At 40.5% G+C, this 24538-nt stretch overlaps 1 protein-coding gene across 1 annotated transcript; it reads right to left on the reverse strand.

Moving 5' to 3' along the window:
- Positions 1 to 1688: 1688 nt before the first annotated feature.
- On the reverse strand, positions 1689 to 23965 carry LOC115109798 (electron transfer flavoprotein subunit alpha, mitochondrial-like). The gene is made up of 14 exons (XM_065009934.1): positions 23820 to 23965; positions 15811 to 15929; positions 10566 to 10646; positions 10320 to 10402; positions 8331 to 8430; positions 7842 to 7922; positions 6445 to 6555; positions 6171 to 6272; positions 6006 to 6074; positions 5785 to 5867; positions 3511 to 3567; positions 3313 to 3393; positions 2803 to 2939; positions 1689 to 2330 (listed from the first exon to the last, which is right to left on the reverse strand). The coding sequence occupies exons 1-14, from the start codon at positions 23963 to 23965 to the stop codon at positions 2315 to 2317; spliced, it is 1266 nt and encodes a 421-aa protein (XP_064866006.1). The 3' UTR covers positions 1689 to 2314.
- Between the last annotated feature and the right edge of the window lie 573 nt (positions 23966 to 24538).

Below are 24538 nucleotides of genomic sequence, written 5' to 3' on the forward strand. Positions count from 1 at the left end.
GCCTTGCGAGGGTTAACACGTTTAAATGTCTTACTCACCTCGGCTGCAGTGAAGGAGAGTCCGCATGTTTTCGTTGCAGGCCGTGTCAGTGGCACTGTATTGTCCTCAAAGCGGGCAAAAAAGTGATTTAGTCTGCCTGGGAGCAAGACATCCTGGTCCGTGACTGGGCTGGTTTTCTTCTTGTAGTCCGTGATTGACTGTAGACCCTGCCACATGCCTCTTGTGTCTGAGCCGTCGAATTGAGATTCTACTTTGTCTCTGTACTGACGCTTAGCTTGTTTGATAGCCTTGCGGAGGGAATAGCTGCACTGTTTGTATTCGGTCATGTTCCCAGTCACCTTGCCCTGATTAAAAGCAGTGGTTCGCGCTTTCAGTTTCACGCGAATGCTGCCGTCAATCCACGGTTTCTGGTTAGGGAATGTTTTAATCGTTGCTATGGGAACGACATCTTCAACGCACGTTCTAATGAACTCGCACATCGAATCAGCGTATTCGTCAATATTGTTATCTGACGCAATACGAAACATATCCCAGTCCACGTGATGGAAGCAGTCTTGGAGTGTGGAGTCAGCTTGGTCGGACCAGCGTTGGACAGACCTCAGCGTGGAAGCTTCTTTTTTTAGTTTCTGTCTGTAGGCAGGGATCAACAAAATGGAGTTGTGGTCAGCTTTCCCGAAAGGGGGGCGGGGCAGGGCCTTATATGCGTCGCGGAAGTTAGAGTAACAATGATCCAAGGTTTTTCCACCCCTGGTTGCGCAATCGATATGCTGATAAAATTTAGGGAGTCTTGTTTTCAGATTAGCCTTGTTAAAATCCCCAGCTACAATGAATGCAGCCTCCGGATAAATGGATTCCAGTTTGCAAAGAGTCAAATAAAGTTCGCTCAGAGCCATCGATGTGTCTGCTTGGGGGGGGGGGGGGGATATATACGGCTGTGATTATAATCGAAGAGAATTGTCTTGGTAGATAATGTGGTCGACATTTGATTGTGAGGAATTCTAAATCAGGTGAACAGAAGGATTTGAGTTCCTGTATGTTTCTTTCATCACACCATGTCTCGTTAGCCATAAGGCAAAAAAGTATATTTAATCCATTTTAAATTCAGGATGTAACACAATGTGGAATAAGTCAAGTGGTATGAATACTTTTTGAAAGCACTGTACATTAGATATCATTTGGGGATGGGGCTGGGTGGGTGTGGAACTGGGTGGTTTGTCTAAATTACTTGATTAGGGACTGGAGACGCTAGACCGAACACCCTTAGACATTTAACAAACATAGTTCAAAAGTCAGCCTGATGTCTCCAGACCCCAACATTAAGTACAGTCCTCTCTGTTCGGACTGCTGCTGAGTACATTTAATCTGTTCAAATGTGTTGAGTTGTGTTCCTAGTTTATTTCTTTCTTACCTTAGTCTTTCTACATACATGGGGCGGCAGGGTAGCCTAGTGGTTAGAGTGTTGGTCTTGTAAGTTCAAACCCCCGAGCTGACAAGGTACAAATCTGTCGTTCTTCCCCTGAACAGGCAGTTAACCCACTGTTCCTAGGCCATCATTGAAAATAAGAATTTGTTCTTAACTGACTTGCCTAGTTAAATAAAGGTAAAATAAAAAACATTATCAATGCTAATGTTTGTATTCAAATTATGACAAAAAAAGCTCAGTGAAATCATAAGCCAGACACTTGAGGAACATTTCAGCTACCAAATCTGGAGGGTTTTGTAATTGAAGTTGTGCAAAGTGTTATCAGAAGAAAACGTATTATAGGATAAACCTTCGATATGGCAAACTAACCCTGTGCACTTTAATGTCAACAGGCATTTTGTAAGTTGATCATGAAGGGAATTCATTGCAGAGTAAAAGCAATTCAAAGGCAAACCTGGTAAAAGAACAGTCATTTACAGTCAGTTTCATCATTATACCAAGAGCTTTTGGTATAAAAAAAAAAGTTAATAAGTGAAGAGGCAGGTTTAGACTTCCCGAAGATGACCTTTGTGATGCTACGTTAAATACAAAATATGCATTAATAGGGATAAAAATATCACCTACGCCAGGTAAGCAAAACATTATTTGTGGCATTTTCCTACCTACGTACATAAAAAGACAGTTTGTAAACTGAGAGTGTTATTCTGTTGCCATTTAGGTACAATGATGATAACAGTAGCAACGGTGATAATGATGATAGTAGCAGCTCCAGAAACCATTTAAGGCAGAGGTTGTAGGAGAGTTGTATCCGTGGTTACAGTCTTAGTACCCAGGTAAGAGTGGTGGGATGGCTGCTTAGCTGAACGCTGGCTTACTTGTTCAATGCTGCAGTCATCTCAGGCACAGCCTAGTGAGAGAAAAACAGAGTTTAAGATGGTTACACCTCCCTAACCAGGCAAATATAGCCAGGTTGACACAATGAACATGGTGTATGCTTGCGACATGGAAATGGAGGGTTGAGCTTTGCTATAACTGTCAGTGTTTAGTCTCATGGTTTTGGGGTGACATCAATTAATTGATAAACCAATTAAAATCTGAGAGTAACTGGGCATGAGGGGCATGAGCGAGGGTACCTGACAAACTATATCAGTAGCACCCGAGTAGTGTGTCCCGGGGATCAGTTTTCAATTGAAGGAAGAGGAGAAAGCCCATACATTTTAATCGGTTATCCGAGGAGTGATCACGTGTAAGATGATAACCAGCAGGTCACAACTCTGCTGCCACGAGCTATTACCAGTCACTTTTACAGAGTTTACCCAGAACACCTGGGCCTCTCACACCCCCCCCCACAGTAAATAAAAGATGAACAGGACACATACACAAGAAAAAATAAAAGCTCCTTCTCTTTCACCGAAAGCAAAGGCCCTCTTGTCCAAGAGTTTGTCATCCCTCTGGCACACTGGCCATATGTGCCAGCCAGACAGTAGAGGGCAGCTAAGCATGTAAAGTACTGACACTAGGGAAGAGAAAATAAAACCTGAGAAACACCCAGCCACTTAAGTTAACTATCGATTTATTTTTATGGTTAGAAGGAGAGCCGTCGTTGCATCTTAACCGAGCAGCAGGCTCTGGCCACAATTCACCTGATTAATTCAGCACCTCAATAATTCAACAGATGCACATTTCCATTAGGAGGGATAATAATGTGTCTTGCAAAATGTATTGGGGAAACGCTGAATAGAATTTTCTGACTGTCACTTTTGTCATGTCTTGGTTATTGAAATGCCTCTCTTGCTGATCAGGTATTCAGCGCTGTGCAGGAGGCTGGTGCAGTGTTGGGTTTGTTTCAGTCATGGCAAGGGTGTTCATTAATCAGCATGCTATCTCACCTTAAAGAGATCAGCCACCAGACCCTGGTCAACCACCTGGAAGATGGGAGCCTCTGGGTCCTTGTTAATGGCAACAATAGTCTGCAGAATAAAACATAGTTCACAATATCACAACATGCTCTTTTTTCTTATACTTGTGTATACCTAACAGAAGATTCTGGAGGGAAAAAAATCAAGCAAGAATGGTAACTTGCTGACCTTCATCCCAGACAGATGTTGAATAGCTCCAGAGATGCCAACAGCGATGTACAACTCCTGCAGAGACAACAAGGACAAACAAGCTTTATCAATATAATAACACAAGAGCTTGGTGCACATACACATCTATGTAGTGTCAGTTGTTTCAGACTGCTGAACACAGGTAAGACCATATTTACAGGAGGAAATGGAAATCTCCAGAAAAAGTCATCAAGAGCTGACCATGATACCAGAGTCCCTCATTGGCACCCTAAGTCTGATGCAGCTGATTGCAGGGCAGTCCTGGGGTGAGTTCAATTCGATTGAACATTCGCTCCGTTGTGTAACGGCTGGTACTGAACACGTTTCTCCAAAATATTCTTGAACAGACTGAGGTAAGTTTGGTCGGTGAGGCTTGAAGCAATGAGTACGTATTTAACGTATTTAAAAGGGCAGCGGTGCCTTTAACCCACAACACAACCAGTTTTTCAATTAGTCTTTCAGAACAACACCGTTTGTTTAATTGAACGTTGCATTATGTTTTTCCGTACACAACGCAGCCCTGGGTTTCCATATTAGAGGATGGAGCTGTTCTAGTGCTGACCCTGACCATGTTATCTCAGAGAGAATGCTGGGGGTGGTGAAGCAGAGTGTATGACCCTCCACCTCTGGGGAAAAACAGAGGCTTTCAGCGTAATGCACTGCCATATTAATATTTCAGTGCTATTTAATGTTATTGGAGTAGTCTCGGAGGAGCAGAGCATGAATTTATGAACACAAGTGTACTAACGACTAAAAGTGATGACCAATATTTCACAATGAGAGGTACTGTCCAGCAAGAGCACGGTCCTACTGTAGCAGAGGGAAAACGACAGCTTTAGTTCTTAAATATCACTGTATGGAAATATCAGAGTACATGCATGTCTAGCCTATTTGGAGAGTCTTCTCAGAGTTCTTCTCTTTGAGCTCTTTTAGCAGCTTTGCGGTTTTCAATAAGAAGACCAGGCAGACACACCTGCTGTTGTGTTGCTAGCTTTCCCTCAGGTGTCAAAACAACTCCCTACATGCAGCATGACTGCATCGCTAGCTAGTCATTCAAGTGTGGTGATGCTATTGTTAACCAATTTAAAAAAAATATATATATATTTATATACATACATACATATACAGTGGGGCAAAAAAGTATTTAGTCAGCCACCAATTGTGCAAGTTCTCCCACTTAAAAAGATGAGGCCTGTAATTTTCATCATAGGTACACTTCAACTATGACAGACAAAATGAGGGGAACAAATCTGGAAAATCACGTAGGATTTTTAATGAATTTATTTGCAAATTATGGTGGAAAATAAGTATTTGGTCACCTACAAACAAGCAAGATTTCTGGCTCTCACAGACCTGTAACTTCCTCTTTAAGAGGCTCCTCTGTCCACTCGTTACCTGTATTAATGGCACCTGTTTGAACTTGTTATCGATATAAAAGACACCTGTCCACAACCTCAAACAGTCACACTCCAAACTCCACTATGGCCAAGACCAAAGAGCTGTCAAAGGACACTAGAAACAAAATTGTAGACCTGAAATAAAAAAAGGTGTCAGACAGACCAGACCGTAACACTGATAAGACACGCATGGTTCTGTCCTAACAATGCCTGAAGATAGCGATAACAAATTACCTTCTAATATTTATATGAATCCTTTAAGTGGTGTGTATGAAGACAATGAACAACTGACTGACAAATATGAACAGGATAAAAAATAAAATACTGCAATTCAAATTGCATTTAATACATTAAGCCTACATGACAATCTTGTCAAAACATTAGCAAAATACAATTTGGGAAGAATGACCTGATCTGGGGGTCTGCGCAGACACCCACTGCACTGCTCTTTAATGGATCAGCTAAATCATTTAGGAGCCTATATGTGCCATTAACTACATTTCATGGGATCTAATGTGTGGATAACACAGCTAGGATATCCCAGTTGAACCGGATGATGGATCCCTTTGGCCTTTTAGGTTAAATTCACATCTTTAGAACACTGAATTCCAGGAATTGTCTAACAGGTCTTTGTCAAGCTGCGGGCAACTTGCTCAATAATTGATAGTGGGTGGGTAACTCCTCAGAAAACATATATTCGCATTTTTCTGAAAAGAATTGTAAGTGTAGACACACTAAAAGTTTAACGGTATCTTGAAAATGTGTGCAATATTATTACAGATGACACCATTGTGAGCACAACATTGCCTATCAAAGAATAGGATGAGTGTAAAATGATCCAGAGTTTGTCACTTACGGGGGCCACGATCTTGCCAGTCTGTCCAACCTGCATGTCATTGGGGACATATCCAGCATCCACAGCAGCTCTGGAAGCACCAACTGTGGGGGAAATCAATTCAAACCTAATGGACAAAAAAAATGCAATCCAATTTTTTTCACCAATAATTTATCAGTTATTCAAATATAGAAAGTAACATTTGTTGTCATTGAAAGACTCATTCTAAATTACCCACTTACCTGCAGCATTAATTTTGTCAGCAAGGTCATAGAGCAGCTTGAAGTTCTCTCCATTCTTCAGTCCCCTTCCTAAAAGGACGATGATTTATTTAAACGTTTACATGAACATGACAAATAAATTGATCTGTAAGGCAAATAGTATGATGAGCTGAAGGTGACTTCTACCTCCGGACACCACAACCTTAGCACTGGTCAGCTCTGGAAAGTCACTCTTGGTCAAGGTTGCTTCCGGCCACTCAGACATCCCAGCGGAAGCAGACGCAGCAACTGAAATAAACAACTCATGGGGATCATATTAAATAAAACTAACTATACCCTGACAAAATAAGTTATCCAGTCAGGAAATTAAATAATTATTTTAGAATGATAAACAAGAACAATGGCTTTTGTATGTATGCTTTTCATGTGTGTATCAGTGCATGGTTAGTACTATAGCTACCTTCCTCTGATGTAGCACTGCCTCCATCCACCTCAGTGGGCTCAAAGGATGTCCCTCTGACAGTGAAAACCTTGACATTGTCATTACACTTGGCAGTGCTGAGAGCATTTCCTGGGAATGAGACAAACAGTGATGTTTTGTTATCTAACTCTAAACCTCATACAACTCTGATGACAAATGGGAAATAAAAGTGGAGAATTAATTTCACAGAATCTAATTTGGGAAACATCTTCTGGGCTCAAGGTTCACCATGAGTTTTCAATATGACCTATTTGGACATGACAATTAAACAGCAACGGTTTAAGTGGATAATGTCATTTTGATTCATTCAAAGCCCATAAGTGCAATTGAGAAATTAGGCTTTTGGGATCTAGGCATTGCTGGTATTGCCAAAAGACTGAATTGGCGCTATATCTACAAGCAAACCAGTTCCCAATGGTACAGTACATGAGTTACTTTTCAAATTCACAAGAGCAGTCCCAAATGCAGGGACAATTTCAATTGACTTCCAAAGATAATATCAAACAAAATCCATTTTGAGTATCAAAAAATGTCTCAAGCACTCTAAAATGCATTGGTGAATTATAATGTGCTCAAGAATTCTGAAGGATATCTTAGTAGTATACAGTGGCTTGCGAAAGTATTCACCCCCCTTGGCATTTTTCCTATTTTGTTGCCTTACAACTGATTTTTGGGGGGGTTTATATCATTTGATTTACATAACATGCCACTTTGAAGATTCACAAGAAAAAATATTTTGTAAGAAAGAAAAATAAAACATTTTTAAATAAATTGATCGTGCATAACTATTCTGACAGGTTTCCCAGTCCCTGCCGATGAGAAAAATTCCCACAGCATTCTGCCACCACCATGCTTAACTGTGGGGATGGTTTTCTCGGGGTGATGAGAAGTGTTGGGTTTGTACCAGACATCGTGTTTTCCTTGATGGCCAAAAAGCTCAATTTTAGTCTCATCTGACCAGAGTACCTTCTTTCATATGTTTGGGGAGTCTCCCACAAGCCTTTTGGCAAACACCAAACGTGTTCGCTTATTCTTTTCTTAAGCAATGGCTTGTTTCTGGCCACTCTTCCGTAAAGCCCAGCCATGTGGAGTGTACGGCTTAAAGTGGTCCTAAGTACAGAAACTCCAATATCGCTGTGGAGCTTTGCAGCCCCTTCATGGATATCTTTGGTCTCTTTGTTACCTCTCTAGTTAATGCCCACCTTGCCTGGTCTGTAAGTTTTGGTGGGCAGCCCTCTCTTGGCCGGTTTGTTGAGCTGCCATACTCTTTCTTTTTTGTTGAGGTGCCATATTCTTAATGGTGCTCCATGGGATGTTCAAAGTTTCAGATATTTTTTTTAGAACCCAACCCACAACTTTTTTTTTTTGTCTCTGACCTGTTTGGAGAGCTCCTTGGTTTTCATGGTGCCGCTTGCTTGGTGGTGCCCCTTGCTCAGTGGTGTTGCAGACTCTGGGGCCTTTCAGAACAGGTGTAAATATTCTGAGATCATGTGACACTTAAAAAGTCCACCTGTGTGCAATCTAATTATGTGACATCTGAAGGTAATTGGTTGGGTATTTAGGTGCTTCGTAGCAAAGGGGGTGAATACATATGCACACACCACTTTCCATTTGATATAATTTTTTGAAACAAGTTATTTTTTATTGTCACTTCACCAATTTGGACTACTTTGTGTATATCCATTTCATGAAATCCAAATAAAAATACATTTAAATTACAGGTTTTAATGCAAAAAAATAGGAAAAATGCCAAGGGGGATGAATACTTTTGCAAGGCACTGTAGGTTGGTTTGGGGAAAAAACAATAGCTATATGCTTTAGTTCAAATGTATCTTCTCATAACACATTCACAAAAAGCTAATTACCGGCATAGATGGTTCTGACAAAGGTGTCAGGGGATTTGATCTCAATAATGTCTGAAATAGGAGCAACATCCAACTTGGCAGACACTCTGGGGGGGAGATTCTAGAAAAGACAGGTTGGTAAATAAGCAGGGATATAAGGCAATCTGTAACGATCAACCAAAGATGCTCTACAAATAAGTTTCAGAAATACATCAGAATACAGCATACTCATAACAGCTATATGTTTTTACACTAGGCTTATGAAACCAAATCCATCCTACGAAATAAATGAAATCATCTGCAGGCAGATCGCTTTCCTAAGAAGTGACAAATGACCTGAAGGTACGTACAGTTGAAGTTGGAAGTTTACATACACCTTAGCCAGATACATTTCAACTCAGTTTTTCAAAATTCCTGACATTAAATCCTTGTAAAAATTCCCTGTCTTAGGGCAGTTAGGATCACCACTATTTTAAGAATGTGAAAATGTCAGAATAATAGTAGAGAGAATGATTAACTTCTGTGTTTATTTCCTTCATCACATTCCTAGTGGGTCAGATGTTTACACACACTCAATTAGTAGTTGGTATCATTGCCTTTACATTGTTTAACTCGGGTCAAACGTTTTGGGTAGCCTTCCATAAGCTTCCCACAATAAATTGGATGAATTTTGGCCCATTCCTCCTGACAGAGCTGGTGTAACTGAGTCATGTTTGTAGGCCTCCTTGCTCGCACATGCTTTTTCAGTTCTGCTCACAAATGTTCTTTAAGATTGAGGTCAGGGCTTTGTGATGGCCACTCCAATACCTTGACTTTGTTGTCCTTAAGCCATTTTGCCACAACTTTGGAAGTATGCTTGGGGTCATTGTCCATTTTGAAGACCCATGTGACCAAGCTTTAACTTCCTGACTGATGTCTTGAGATGTTGCTTCAATATATCCACATAAATTTCCCCACCTCATGATGCCATCTATTTTGTGAAGTGCATCAGTCCCTCCTGCAGCAAAGCACCCCCCACAACATCATGCTGCCACCCCCGTGCTTCAAGGTTAGGATGGTGTTCATTGGCTTGCAAGCCCCCCCTTTATCCTCCAAACATAACGATGGTCATTATGGCCAAACAGTTCTATTTTTGTTGTTTCATCAGACCATAGGACATTTCTCCAAAAAGTATGATCTTTGTCCCCATGTGCAGTTGCAAACTGTGGTCTGGCTTTTTCATTGAGGTTGTGGAGCAGTGGCTTCTTCCCTGCTGAGCGGCCTTTCAGGTTATGTCGATATAGGCCTCGTTTTACTGTGGATATAGATACTTTTGTGCCAGGTTCCTCCAGCATATTTACAAGGTCCGTTGCTGCGTTTCTGGGATTGATTTGCAGTTTTCGCACCAAAGTACGCTCATCTCTAGGAGACAGAACGAGTCTCCTTCCTGAGCAGTATGACAGCTGCGTGGTCCCATGGTGTTTATACTTGCGTACTATTGTTTGTACAGATGAACGTGGTACCTTCAGGCATTTGGAAATTGCTCCCAAGGATGAATCAGACTTGTGGAGGTCTAGAATTTATTTTCTGAGGTCTTGGCTGATTTCTTTTGATTTTCCCATGATGTCAAGCAAAGAGGCACTGAGTTTGAATGTAGGCCTTGAGATACATCAACAGGTACACCTCCAATTGACTTAAATTGTCAACTAGCCTATCAGCAGCTTCTAAAGCCATGACATCATCTTCTGGAATTTTCCAAGTTGTTTAAAGGCACAGTCAACTCAGTGTATGTAAACTTCTGACCCACTGGAATTGTGATATAGTGAATTGTAAGTGAAATAATCTCTGTAAACAATTGTTGAAAAAATTACTTGTGTCATGCACAAAGTAGATGTCCTAACCGACTTGCCAAAACTATAGTTTGTTAACAAGAAATTTGTGGAGTGGTTGAAAAACAAGTTTTAATGACTCCAACCTAAGTGTATGTAAACTTCCGACTTCGACTGTATATAAAGGGTCTTATAACCTTACTTTCCCAAATGCAGAAGCTCCAGCACAAATATGGGTGAAGATGAACTGCTTCTGGGTTGCCAGTATAAGTGGAGTCAATTCCTCTGTGGAAAGACATGCAAGTTGCTGTTAACACCACACGCAAATAGATGTTTTATTTTTTATTACTCCGATTTTTAATTAAGATGCTGAAGTAAAACTTCCAACTCATTTACAGCTTCAGTGAATCTATTGCCTGTATCTGCTTCACACTCTGGATATACATACCTGGCAGAGAGCCTTTGTAAGCATCATTTTGAGCAATCAGACTGTCTTCACACCTAGGACTTTGCTGACTTCCTGTGCAACCTGAAGAGATGATAAATATACAGCAATTCAATCCCTTGAAGAAAACCACTAAGCGTCTAGGTCTGGATATCGGGTAAATCCACTTGACTTCAAGCGCTTTTTGACAGCCTCCATTTTAATTTAAACAAAACCTTCTATACATGATTTCTCATGGAAGAAAGTTGAGTTTGATATCATTTAAAAGGTTACAAAACAAGGTTGTCAAACTGCTTTATAATTTCTTGAAAACAAACCTCAAGAAATTATACATCAAACGTCAAATTCACGTTGTAGTTTAGACCCTACTTTACATCTGAAGTTTGTGTTGTGCCCGCCATCGGTTGAGACATTCTTGAATACAGGGTGTGTCATTTCAATCATAGAAATGTAATTCATAGAATGGACATCCCTTCAGACCACTGCCATTTAGCTGGTACACCATTGAAATTTTTATTGAAATGTTAATTTTGAATTACTCCCATAAAGATGGCCGATGGTCCAAACACTGTCAAATGTCAGCATAAATGGTCATGTCTATTCTATTATTTATATAATTGCAATAGGTTTCCGATGGAGGATTGACAGTATAATATAAAATCAACAGATATTCCCATTCAAGTCAACATTGTTTGATGTGTGGACCTTTAACGGTCTACATTTATCTAAAAAAACATGAAACCTACCTTGTATTTAAGCGCATGTTGGGTCTCGACCTATGGCGGGCACAACACAAACTCAAATATAAAACTTACTGTATGTGAATGACAAATCTGAGTTGTGTTTTTTAGCTAATTGACATTTAATGGGTAAACCCTGTTTGTAAGCTTTTAAAAATATATAAATCTCAACTGTTTATCTTTTCCCATAAATATTTGCCCATTGTAGAAGTGCTCAGAAAGTTACTTTTTGTACCTGAATGCCAAAACATTAATTATGCAAAATAGGTCAACCTTGAGCACTTTTTATCTAAGTGGACACATGTTTTTAGATTTTTTTGTTACATTTCATTTTCAATAAATGTCAAATCTCATTTACGTATGTGTACACCCCCTCAAATTAGTTGATTTGGCTATTTTCAGCCACACCCGTTTTCCGACAGGTGTATAAAAATAGAGCATACAGCCATGCAACCTCCATAAACAAACATTGGCAGTAGGACGGCCTTACCGAAGAGCTCAGTGACTCAACGTAGCACTGTCATAGGATGCCACCTTTCCAACAAGTCAGTTAGTCAAATTTCTGTCCTGCTAGAACTGCCCCAGTCAACTGTCAGTGCTGTTATTGTAAAGTGGAAACGTCTAGGAGCAACAGCTCAGCTGCATAGTGGTAAGCCAAACAAGCTCACAGAATGGGACAGGGGTGTCCTGAAGCACGTAAAAATCATCTGTTCTCAGTTGCAACCCTCCTACAGAGTTCCAAACTGCCTCTGGAAGCAATGTCAGCACAAGAAATGTTCATTGGGAGCTTCATGAAATGGTTTTCCATGGCCGAGCAGCCTCACACAATCCTAAGATCACCATGCGCAATGCCAAGCATCAGCTGGAGTGGTGTAAATCTCGCCGCCATTGGACTCTGGAGCAGTGGAAAGCATTCTCTGGAGTGATGAGTCACACTTCACCATCTGGTAGTCCGACAGACAAATCTGTGTTTGGTGGATGCCAGAAGTACTCCAATTACCTGAATGCATAGCGCCAACTGTAAAGTTTGGTGGAGGAGGAATAGTCTGGGGCTGTTTTTCATTGTTCGGGCTAGGCCCCCTAGTTCCAGTTAAGGGAAAACTTAACGCTACAGCATATAATAACATTCTAGACGATTCTGTGCTTCCAACTTTGTGGCAACACTTTGGGGAAGGCCCTTTCCTGTTTCAGCATGACAATGCACCTGTGCACAAAGCGAGGTCCATACAGAAATGCTTTTTTGAGATCGGTGGGAAAGAACTTGACTGGCCTGCACAGAGCCCTGACCTCAACTCCATCAAACACTTTTGGGTAAAATTGGAACTCCTATTCGCCCAACATCTGTCTGACCTCACTAATGCTATGGCGACTGAATGGAAGGAAGTCCCCGTAGCAATGTTACAAAATCTAGTGGAAAGTTCTCACAGAAGAGTGGAGACAGCAAAGGGAGGGACCAACTCCATATTAATGACCATGATCTTGAAATTAGATGTCCGAATAGCAGGTGACCACATACTTTTGGTCATGTAGTGCAAGTATTCACACCCGAGGAATAGATCTTCAAGCCGATTTAAGTCAAAACTGTAACTAGGCCTCTCAGGAAAATTCAATGTCTTCTTGGTAAGCAACTCCAGTGTATATTTGGCATTGTGTTTTAGGTTATTTTCCTGCTGAAAGGTGGATTTGTCTCCCAGTGTCTGTTGGGAAGCACACTGAACCATGTTTTCCTCTAGGATTTTACCTGTGCTTAGCTCTATTCCATTTCTTTTTAGCCTAAAAAAACCTCCCTAGTCCTTGCCGATGACAAGCATACCCATAACATGATGCAGCCACCACCATGTTTTAAAATATGAAGAGTGGTACTCAGCAGAGGTCGACCGATTATGATTTTTCAACGCCGATACCGATTATTGGAGGACCAAATAAAGCCGTTAACGATTAATCGGCCGATTTTAAAAATATATATATTTGTAATAATGGCAATTACAATAATACTGAATGAACACTTATTTTTACTTAATATATCAATCAAATCAATTTAGCCTCAAATAAAATTAAACATGTTCAATTTGGTTTAAATAATGCAAAAACAAAGTGTTGGAGAAGAACGTAAAAGTGCAATATGTGCCATGTAAAAAAGCTAACGTTTAAGTTCCTTTCTCAGAACACGAGAGCATATGAAAGCTGGTGGTTCCTTTAAAAAGGAGTCTTCAATATTCCCAAGTAAGGAGTTTTAGGTTGTAGTTATTATAGGAATATCTCTCTCCATGCAATTTGTATTTCATATACCTTTGACTATTGGATGTTCTTATAGGCACTTTACTATTGCCAGTGTAACAGTATAGCTTCCGTCCCTCTCCTCACCCCTACCTGGGCTCGAACCAGGAACACATCAACAACAGCCACCATCAAAGCAGCGTTACCCATCGCTCCACAAAAGCCGCGGCCCTTGCAGAGCAAGGGGAACAACCACTCCAAGTCTCAGAGCGAGTGATGTTTGAAACGCTATTAGCGTGCACCCTGCTAACTAGCTAGCCATTTCACATCGGTTACACCAGCCTAATCTCGGGAGTTGATAGGCTTGAAGTCATAAACAGCACAATGCTTGAAGCACAGCGACGAGCTGCTGTCAAAATGCACGAAAGTGCTGTTTGAATGAATGCTCAGTCAGACTGCTCTATCAAATCATAGACTTAATTATAACATAATAACACAGAAATAGGAGCCTTAGGTCATTATAACATGGTCGAATCCGGAAACTATCATCTCGAAAACAAGACGTTCCGTATTTCACTGAAAGAATAAACAGATCCGTATTTTATCTAACAGGTGGCATCCATAAGTCTAGATATTCCTGTTACATTGCACAACCTTCAATGTTATGTCATAAGTACGTAAAATTCTGGCAAACTAGGCAGCCCAAGCTGTTGCATATACCCTGACTCTGCGTGCAATGAACTCAAAAGAAGTGACAATTTCACCTGGTTAATATTGCCTGCTAACCTGGATTTCTTTTAGCAAAATATGCAGGTTTAAAAATATATACTTCTGTGTATTGATTTTAAGAAAGGCATTGATGTTTATGGTTAGGTATAGTCGTGCAACGATTGTGCTTTTTCGCAAATGGCTGTCTTTGTTAGGAAGAAATAGTCTTCACAGAGTTCGCAACGAGCCAGGTTAGCAGGCAATATTAACTAAATATGCAGGTTTAAAAATATATACTTGTGTATTGATTTTAAGGAAGGCATTGATGTTTATGGTTAGGTACACATTGGTGTAAAACAGTCCTCTTTCGCGAATACGCACCGCATCGATTATATGAAACGCAGATTATATGATTGATTGTATTTTTATAAGATAAGTTTAATGCTAGCTAGCAACTTACCATGGCTTCTTACTGCATTTGTATAACAGGCAGTCTCCACGTGGAGTGCAATGTAATCAGGTGGTTAGAGCGTTGGACTAGTTAACTGTAAGGTTGCAAGATTGAATCCCCGAGCTGACAAGGTAAAAATCTGTCATTCTTCCCCTGAACGTGGCAGTTAACCCACCGCTCCTAGGCCGTCATTGAAAATAAGAATGTGTTCTTAACTGACTTGCCTAGTTAAATAAAGGATAAATAAAAGGTGCAAAAAAAATCAAATAAAATACAAAATTGGGCCAAATCGGTGTCCAAAAATACAGATTTCCGATTGTTATGAAAACTTGAAATCGGCCCTAATTAAAATCGACCTCTAGTACTCAGTTTGCCCCAAACATAACACTTTGTATTCAGGACATACATTTATTTTCTTTGCAGTTTTACTTTAGTGTCTTGTTGCAAACAGGCTGCATGTTTAGGAATATTTGTATTCTGTACTGTCTTCCTTTTCCCACTGTCAATTAGGTTAGTATTGGAGTAACAACAATGTTGTTGATCCATCCTCATTTTCCATATCATAGCCATTACATTCTAACTGTTTTAAAGTCACAATTGTCCTCATGGTGAAATCCCTGAGCGGTTTCCGTCCACTCCGGCACATGAGTTAGGAAGGAAACCTGTAACTTTATAGTGACTGGGTGTATTCACTGCTCGACTGAGGGACATTACAGATAAATTGTACAGTTGGGGTACAGAGATGAGGTAGTCACTCAAAAAGCGTGTTAAACACTATTATTCCACACAGAGTGAGTTCATGCAACTTATTGTGACTTGTTAAGCAGCTTTACTCCAGAACTTACTTAGGCTTACCATAACAAATGGGTCGAATACTTATTGACTCAAGACATTTCAGCTTTTACTTTTTAATTAATTTGTTTAAAAAAAATGTCAAACATAATTCCACTTTGACAATATGGGGTATTGTGTGTAGGCTAGTGACACAAAATATAAATTTAACCCTTTTTTAATTCAGGCTGTAGCAACAAAATGTGGAAACGGTCAAGGGGTGTGAATACTTTCTTTAGGCACCATCTGATCAAACCCAAGATTTAGCATAACTTTGCACAGTCTGTTCCAGCAACTAAACAGGACACGTCTCCTCCTAGTTTCTTGGCTGCAGTAATAGCACTCAGTGTAATGGGGGTCAGCTTGTCATTGTTGTGCTCTGCCACCACCAAGGTGCTTTGAAACCTCTGGGAGACCAGACTACAGAGGAAATGTATTTTTCAATAAATGGCATAACAAGCGTAAACATAACTGCTCTCATGCCTATCAAACTTGAAAGCTACCATTACGATATGGACAATTCGGCAGCATTTTGTGTAGTCCAATAAACAGCAAGGCGTTGAATCAAACAGGATACTACAGATTCTGTTCAGGTGTACCTTTTGGGCGAAAACAACATCTAATGGGTATTGTTTGGAGGTCAGCTACAGCAGAAAGTGTGAGCTACATAACACAGAAGGGGGGATCTGGGCCAAACTCTTCTGTAAACAAGCTGACATGACATCCCAAGATATGCACTGGCTTATACAACATTTTGACCGGGAGTATCAATCCTATCACCAACCTAAAACAGGAACAGATATATCTGAACCTGTGTCTGAAAGACAATTTGAATTATCAGAGTAAAGGTCATTCACACAGCAGTCTAGCCAACGTCACAGCACCATACAGTACCAAATTGGGAGCAAATAGTAGCTATACATTAAATTATGGTCTCCGTTGAAATTGTGCTTCAATGGCTTTAAAGTCATTGTATCACTGAAGATTGACATTTTTTTACGTTTCGTAACTCATTGTTTACGAGGTTGCATAAGCTAGCTAACTAGCTACAGTAACAGCTAGTTAACGTTAGCTACATGTTCAGCTAGCTAAGGTCTGTGAAGCTGGCTGTGAGATCAAATATGATCCGATTTTCAAAACTATGCAATGTACTTTTTTCATATGTATTAATAAAGCAAGGAAAATCCATGAACTGTTAACCTTTCTATGGTTTCGTGCACGGGGAAGATAAGTTAGACATATAAGTTAGCTAGCATAGCTATCAATCACCTACAACACCAGAGCTTGTACTATGTGTGCTTTTTTTGTATTTGCCACATTGCGAATGAATAGCTAGTTAGTCTGATATAATCATTTGCCTGTAACGTTACTTACCAACTGTTTGAAATGTGTTTTCTTGATAGCTCTGTGCATCTTTCACTCTGCTCCTCGATGCTCACCTCTTGAATGAACTCTTGACAGCTGTAGAATGTTCTGGTTTGACTACAAATGTCTGGTTTGACTACAATCACTTCCGTTTTGGGTGGAAGCAGAATAACCAAAGACAGTACAGTGTGAAGAAAGGCAGAAATTGATTATCCAATAGGTGTCCGTGCGGGAGTTGCAGTGATGAGACAATACTGTAACTATCAATTGGATACCACAAAATTGGGGAGAAACGGGGTAAAAAATAAATAAATAATTAAATATCCCTGATCACACAGGTAGGCGACGTTGGTTAGTTTAAACTCATGCGCAGAAACATGTAATCTAACTCATGGTCTCCGCCAAACTGCGCATGTATCTAAGGCACTCCTTATATATAAAGTTGTTTTTGACGAAAAGGAAAACGTGTCAGTTTGTCACTTTCAGGTGGTTGTAGTAAGGACATGTTCAACTACTTAAGACATTGTTTCGAATCTAGGTTGTGCCTTTAGACTTATAGATAATTAACAACTAAGAAATACTTTTCCCACTTCTCTCATTGACTTCTCAAACCTAGGACTGGTCTGCTTGGTCTGTTTCGAAGTATTCCCTATTGCGCCTACGGGTATAGAAACTCAATTGAATAACGTTGTATTTCAAAAGACCATCCTAGATCCTGCCTGTACCACTCGGGTGCATGATGATGACTGGGTAGATGGATGTGGGCAACAGGGAAAACGACATACTATTATCAACAGCAAATTTATTACAACTATACATTCAACCCAGATCTGTAAACAAACTCATTTAAATGAGTAGATGGCAAAGTTCTATGAGAAGGGTATAGCCAGTAAGACGCACTGCACACCAAATAAAGTTTGATAACCAATCTGTTGCCTAGACCCTACCTAGGCCACATGAGTCAACCCTGGCGTTGTAAGCGCCATGCTCTACCAACTGAGCCAAACGGCACCCACACAGGATATGTGATAAGGGACATCTTTCCACCCAGGCAAAAGCTAAGTCTTATCTTAAATCGATCTTGTGCTATGAAGTCCATGAAAAAATATGCCTTCACAAATACTTTGAAACTGCACCAGTACGAAAACTCTAAACTCTCTCCTAATGTTTGATTGCAGTATTGGGACAGGTCTACATTGTGATGAATACATATATCAATTATTGTAGGAGGAATTATAATTTTAATCTCAACGGGATCATCTGTTGGCGATCTAGCCTAATGGATAACTAAATAAATGATGAATACAAAATAGGCAGCCTATGAAGCTGTTTCATTTAAAAGTTTCAGGATCAGGGATGGATGGCAAACATGAACATGTAACAAATAAAGATTTAGTAGCCATTCACAAAACAAAATGATGTTATCATAAACATTAGTCTATTTTATGCCTCTACAAAATTGGTCCTGGCTCTCTGTGGTCACTAAAGATCCCATGGCATTTATTGTAAAAGTAATCTGGTGTCCTGGCTAAATCCCTAATCTGGCCCTCATACCATCATGGCCATCTAATCATCCCCAGTTTCCAGATGGCTCATTCATACCCCCTCCTCTCCCCTGTAATTATTCCCCAGGTAGTTGCTGTAAATGAGAATGTATTCTCAGTCAATTTACCTGGTAAAATAAGAGTAAAATAAATAAATAACAATAAATTACCTTACTATGATTGTTTTCAATTAAAATAGTTAAAAATAAACAAAAATAGCTTCTTAGCAAAGAGCAATTTCTCAAGTAAGAATTTTGATAGGACTGGGAGTGGTCTGAGTGGGGAGGGAAAACTGAAAACAGGGCAGAGAGGTTTGGAACTCTCTTTCTTTTTGGTCTATGAACTATTTTACCTGTGATGTCACCAGGCAGGCCAAAACTCCATCCCACCAAATAAGGCTGAAATTTCAGGCAGGCTTTGCAAACAGCTAGTACGCTAAAATGGCATTATCAATTTCACAGTATTATTCCAACCTCATAGCGTGTAAATATATATCTGCAACACAAGAAAATCACATTTTTGACTGCACTGGGCCAAAGGTGAGGGTCGATACAAGTTCACAGTTTGATTTTCAGGAAATGGTTGATGTTGCCACATGGTCTTATGAATAAAGACATCTTGAACAAATAAACCAATAATCTGATGACATATCATGCAGTTCTTTGCAATAATGTAATTATTTAGGGTGAATATTGAAAATGTGCTTTCTGGAAAACCTTACAGAATCATTGTCAGAATCATCCCATTGTCATGTCCCCAACATGATACTATTCTAAATAGCTTTGGAACTCTACTATAATTTATAAAGGACAAAAGGAAGAAATATTAAACACAGGATGGATGATGTCTTCAAACACAAATTGTTCTGAGACCACATTTTTTCAGTCGATACTGGTAAATTTGGATACATTGATTGGCAAAGTGGGATACTTAATTATTTATTGTAAAGAAGGAGAAATGAGAGAATATATATCAGTAATTTCAATATTTTAACGATAAACATCCATTATTAATTCAAATTAAATATATTAAAACATTCTGTAGGTAGGTATTTTTGTGGAACATTAATAATTATAATTTATTGTTATTATTAATATCATCATACTTGATTATAATTATATGCCCTACAATACCAGTCACAAGTTTGGATACACCTACTCATTCAAGGGTTTTTCTTTATTTTTACTATTTTCTACATTGTAAAATAATAGTGAAGACATCAAAACTTTGAAATAACACATATGGAATCATGTAGTAACCATAAAAGTGTTAAACAAATCAGATTTGCCTTGATGACAGCTTTGAACACTCTTTGCATTCTCTCAACCAGCTTCACCTGGAATGCTTTTCCAACAGTCTTGTAGGAGTTCCCACATATGCTGAGCACTTGTTGGCTGCTTTCCCTTCACTCTGCGATCCAACTCATACCAAACCATCTCAATTGGATTGAGGTCGGGTGATTGTGGAGGCAAGGTCATCTGATGCTGCAGTCCATCACTCTCCTTCTTGATCAAATAGCCTTTACACAGCCTGGAGGTGTGTTGGGTCATTGTCCTGTTGAAAACCAAATGATAGTCCCACAAAGCGCAAACCAGATAGAATGGCGTATCACTGCAGAATGCTGTGGTAGCCATGCTGGTTAAGTGTGCCTTGAATTCTAAATAAATCACTGACAGTGACACCAGCAAAGCATCCCCACACCATTACACCTCCTACTCCATGTTTCACATCCATTCATCCACTCATCCACCCCTTGTCTCACAAAGACACGGCGGTTGGAACCAAAAACCAAATGACAGATTTCCACCAGTCTAATGTCCATTGCTTGTGTTTCTTGATCCAAATCAGTCAGGTTTCAAGACTAGTCATTCAACTGAGACTGCTCTTCTCTGTATCACGGAGGCGCTCCGCACTGCTAAAGCTAACTCTCTCTCCTCTGCTCTCATCCTTCTAGACCTATCGGCTGCCTTCGATACTGTGAACCATCAGATCCTCCTCTCCACCCTCTCCGAGTTGGGCATCTCCGGCGCGGCCCACGCTTGGATTGCGTCCTACCTGACAGGTCGCTCCTACCAGGTGGCGTGGCGAGAATCTGTCTCCTCACCACGCGCTCTCACCACTGGCGTCCCCCAGGGCTCTGTTCTAGGCCCTCTCCTATTCTCGCTATACACCAAGTCACTTGGCTCTGTCATAACCTCACATGGTCTCTCCTATCATTGCTATGCAGACGACACACAATTAATCTTCTCCTTTCCCCCTTCTGATGACCAGGTGGCGAATCGCATCTCTGCATGTCTGGCAGACATATCAGTGTGGATGACGGATCACCACCTCAAGCTGAACCTCGGCAAGACGGAGCTGCTCTTCCTCCCGGGAAGGACTGCCCGTTCCATGATCTCGCCATCACGGTTGACAACTCCATTGTGTCCTCCTCCCAGAGCGCTAAGAACCTCGGCGTGATCCTGGACAACACCCTGTCGTTCTCAACTAACATCAAGGCGGTGGCCCGTTCCTGTAGGTTCATGCTCTACAACATCCGCAGAGTACGACCCTGCCTCACACAGGAAGCGGCGCAGGTCCTAATCCAGGCACTTGTCATCTCCCGTCTGGATTACTGCAACTCGCTGTTGGCTGGGCTCCCTGCCTGTGCCATTAAACCCCTACACCTCATCCAGAACGCCGCAGCCCGTCTGGTGTTCAACCTTCCCAAGTTCTCTCACGTCACCCCGCTCCTCCGCTCTCTCCACTGGCTTCCAGTTGAAGCTCGCATCCGCTACAAGACCATGGTGCTTGCCTACGGAGCTGTGAGGGAACGGCACCTCAGTACCTCCAGGCTCTGATCAGGCCCTACACCCAAACAAGGGCACTGCGTTCATCCACCTCTGGCCTGCTCGCCTCCCTACCACTGAGGATGTACAGTTCCCGCTCAGCCCAGTCAAAACTGTTCGCTGCTCTGGCCCCCCAATGGTGGAACAAACGCCCTCACGACGCCAGGACAGCGGAGTCAATCACCACCTTCCGGAGACACCTGAAACCCCACCTCTTTAAGGAATACCTAGGATAGGATAAAGTAATCCTTCTCACCCCCCCCCTTAAAAGATTTAGATGCACTATTGTAAAGTGGCTGTTCCACTGGATGTCATAAGGTGAACGCACCAATTTGTAAGTCGCTCTGGATAAGAGCGTCTGCTAAATGACTTAAATGTAAAATGTAAATGTCTTGGCCCAAGCAAGTCTCTTCTCCTTTTTGGTGTCCTTTAGTCGTGGTTTCTTTGCAGCAATTCAACCATGAAGGCCTGATTCTCACAGTCTCCTCTAAAAAGTTGATGTTGAGATGTATCTGTTACTTGAACTCTGTGAAGAATTTATTTGGGCCGCAATTTCTGAGGCTGGTAACTCTAATGAACTTATCCTCTGCAGCAGAGGTAACTCTGGGTCTTCCATTCCTGTGGCAGTCCTCATGAGAGCCAATTTTATCATAGCGCTTGATGCTTTGACTGACCTTCTTGTTTTAAAGAAATGATGGACTGTCGTTTCTCTGCTTATTTGATATGTTTTTGCCATAATATGGATATCTTCTGTATACCACCCTACCTTGTCACAACACAACTGATTGTCTCAAATGCATTTAGAAGGAAAGAAATTCCACAAATTAACTTTTAACAATGCACACCTGGGTGGCAGGTAGCCTAGTGGTTAGAGCGTTGGACTAGTAACCGAAAGGTTGCAAGATCAAATCACCAAGCTGACAAGGTAAAAATCTGTCATTCTGCCCCTGAAAAGGTCAGTTAAACCACTGTTCCTAGGCTGTCATTGAAAATAAGAATTTGTTCTTAACTGACTTGCTTAGTTAAATAAAGGCAAAATGACTAACTCATGAAGCTGGTTGAGAGAATGCCAAGAGTGTGCAAAGTTGTCATCAAGGCAAGAATCTCAAATATAATTTGTATTTGTTTAACTTCTTTATTTGTTTAACTTCCCTTTAGCGGGATCATTTTCATCAACACCCGCTGAATTGCAGCGCGCCAAATTCAAATTAAATTACTACAAATATTTCATTTTCATGAAATCACAAGTGCAATATACAAAACACAGCTTAGCTTGTTGTTAATCCACCTGGCGTGTCAGATTTCAATACAGCTTTTCGGCGAAAGCATAACAAGTGTTTATGTAAGAACATCTCTCTCAGTAGACAAAATATTACAAACACTAGCAGCCAAGTAGATTGGTCACGAAAGTCAGAAAAGCAATAGATTAAATTGCTTACCTTTGATGATTTTCGGATGTTTGCACTCACGAGACTCCCAGTTACACAATAAAATTTCCTTTTGTTCATAAAGATTATTTTTATATCCAAAATACCTCCATTTGTTTGGCGCTTTATGTTCAGAAATCCACAGGCTCGAGCGGTCACGACATCGCAGATGAAAATTCCAAATAGTATCCGTAATGTCCACAGAAACATGTCAAACATTTTTTTATAATCAATCCTCAGGTTGTTTTTAAAATATATAATCGATAATATATCAACCGGCACTGTCGCTTTTTCAATAGGAGAGGGAGATACAATGGCTGCCCCACTCTGTTGCGCAAGCAAAACTCTACGAACACCCAGCTATCCACTGACGCGATGTTATCTTTCTTGCTCATTTTTCAAAATAAAAGCCTAAAACTATGTCTAAAGACTGTTGAAACCTTGAGGAAGCCATAAGAAAAGGAATCTGGTTGATATTCCTTTAAATGGAGGCAAGGCATCCAATGGAACAGAGAGCTTTCAGGAAAAACAGCACTTCCTGGTTTGATTTTCCTCAGGTGTTCGCCTGCAATATCAGTTCTGTTATACTCACAGAGAATATTTTGACAGTTTTGGAAACTTTAGAGTGTTTCTATCATAATTTGACAATTATATGCATATTCTAGTTACTGGGCCTGAGAAATAGGCCGTTTCAAATGGGTACATACATCTTTTAGCCAAAAACGAAAATCCTGCCCCCTACACTCAAGAAGTTAACCCTTTTTTGGTTACTACATGATTCCACATCAAATCAAGTTGTCACATACACATGTTTAGCAGACGTTATTGCCTGTGTAGCGAAATGCTTGTGTTACTAGCTCCAACAGTGCAGTAATATCTAACAATTCACAACAATACACACAACCTAAAAGTAAAATAATGGCAATCAAGGGATATATAAACATTATTAGAGTGACTAGTGTTCCATTATTAAAGTGGCCAGTGATTTCAAGTATATGTATATGGGGCATCAGCCTCTAATGTGCAGGTTTATGTAACCGGGTGGAAGCTGCCTAGTGAGGGTTATTTAACAGTCTGATGGCCTTGAGATAGAAGCTGTTTTTCAGTCTCTTTGTTTCAGTTTTGATGCACCTGTACTGATCTCACCTTCCGGGTGATAGCTGAGTGAACAGGCAGTGGCTTGGGTGGTTGTTGTCCTTGATGATCTTTTTGGCCTTCCTGTGACATTGGGTGCTGTATGTGTCCTGGAGGGCAGGTAGTTTTTCCCCGGTGATGTGTTGGGTAGACCGCATCACTCTCTGGAGAGCCCTGTGGGTGCAGTTGCTTTACCAGGCGGTGATACAGCCCGACATGATTCTCTCAATTTTACATCTGTAAAAGTTTGTGAGGGTTTTGGGTGCCATGTGTTATTCATAGTTTTGATGTCTTCACTATTATTCTACAGTGTAGAAAAGAATACAACTAAAGAAAACAGTTGAATGAGTGGGTGTTTCCAAACTTTTGACTGGTACTGTATGTGTAATTGTGTAGCCAATAAATACAATAAAATGAACATCTAGGCTTACAGTATCAGTACAACATTCTCAACACTACACTCTAGTGGACATTTCATAGCATGCAACCTGAAAGACCTCTCACACCTCAATTTGAATGCCTTTTGTTATTGTTACAATAGTCAAAAACAGCAAAATAAAACAAAAATGATCCTATACCTGTATGGTTATGAATATAGCTAGCTATGGTTTTTGTTGGTGAGTTAATATATTGCTAAGTAAAATGCAGCTATGCTAGCTTTTGCTAGCAAGCTAGCCTCTCTGGGATAGGCGGCGGTATTTTCGCATCCTGATGAAAAGCGTGCCCAAAGT

Source organism: Oncorhynchus nerka, linkage group LG25 (genome assembly GCF_034236695.1).
Source record: "Oncorhynchus nerka isolate Pitt River linkage group LG25, Oner_Uvic_2.0, whole genome shotgun sequence".
NCBI lineage: Eukaryota > Metazoa > Chordata > Actinopteri > Salmoniformes > Salmonidae > Oncorhynchus > Oncorhynchus nerka.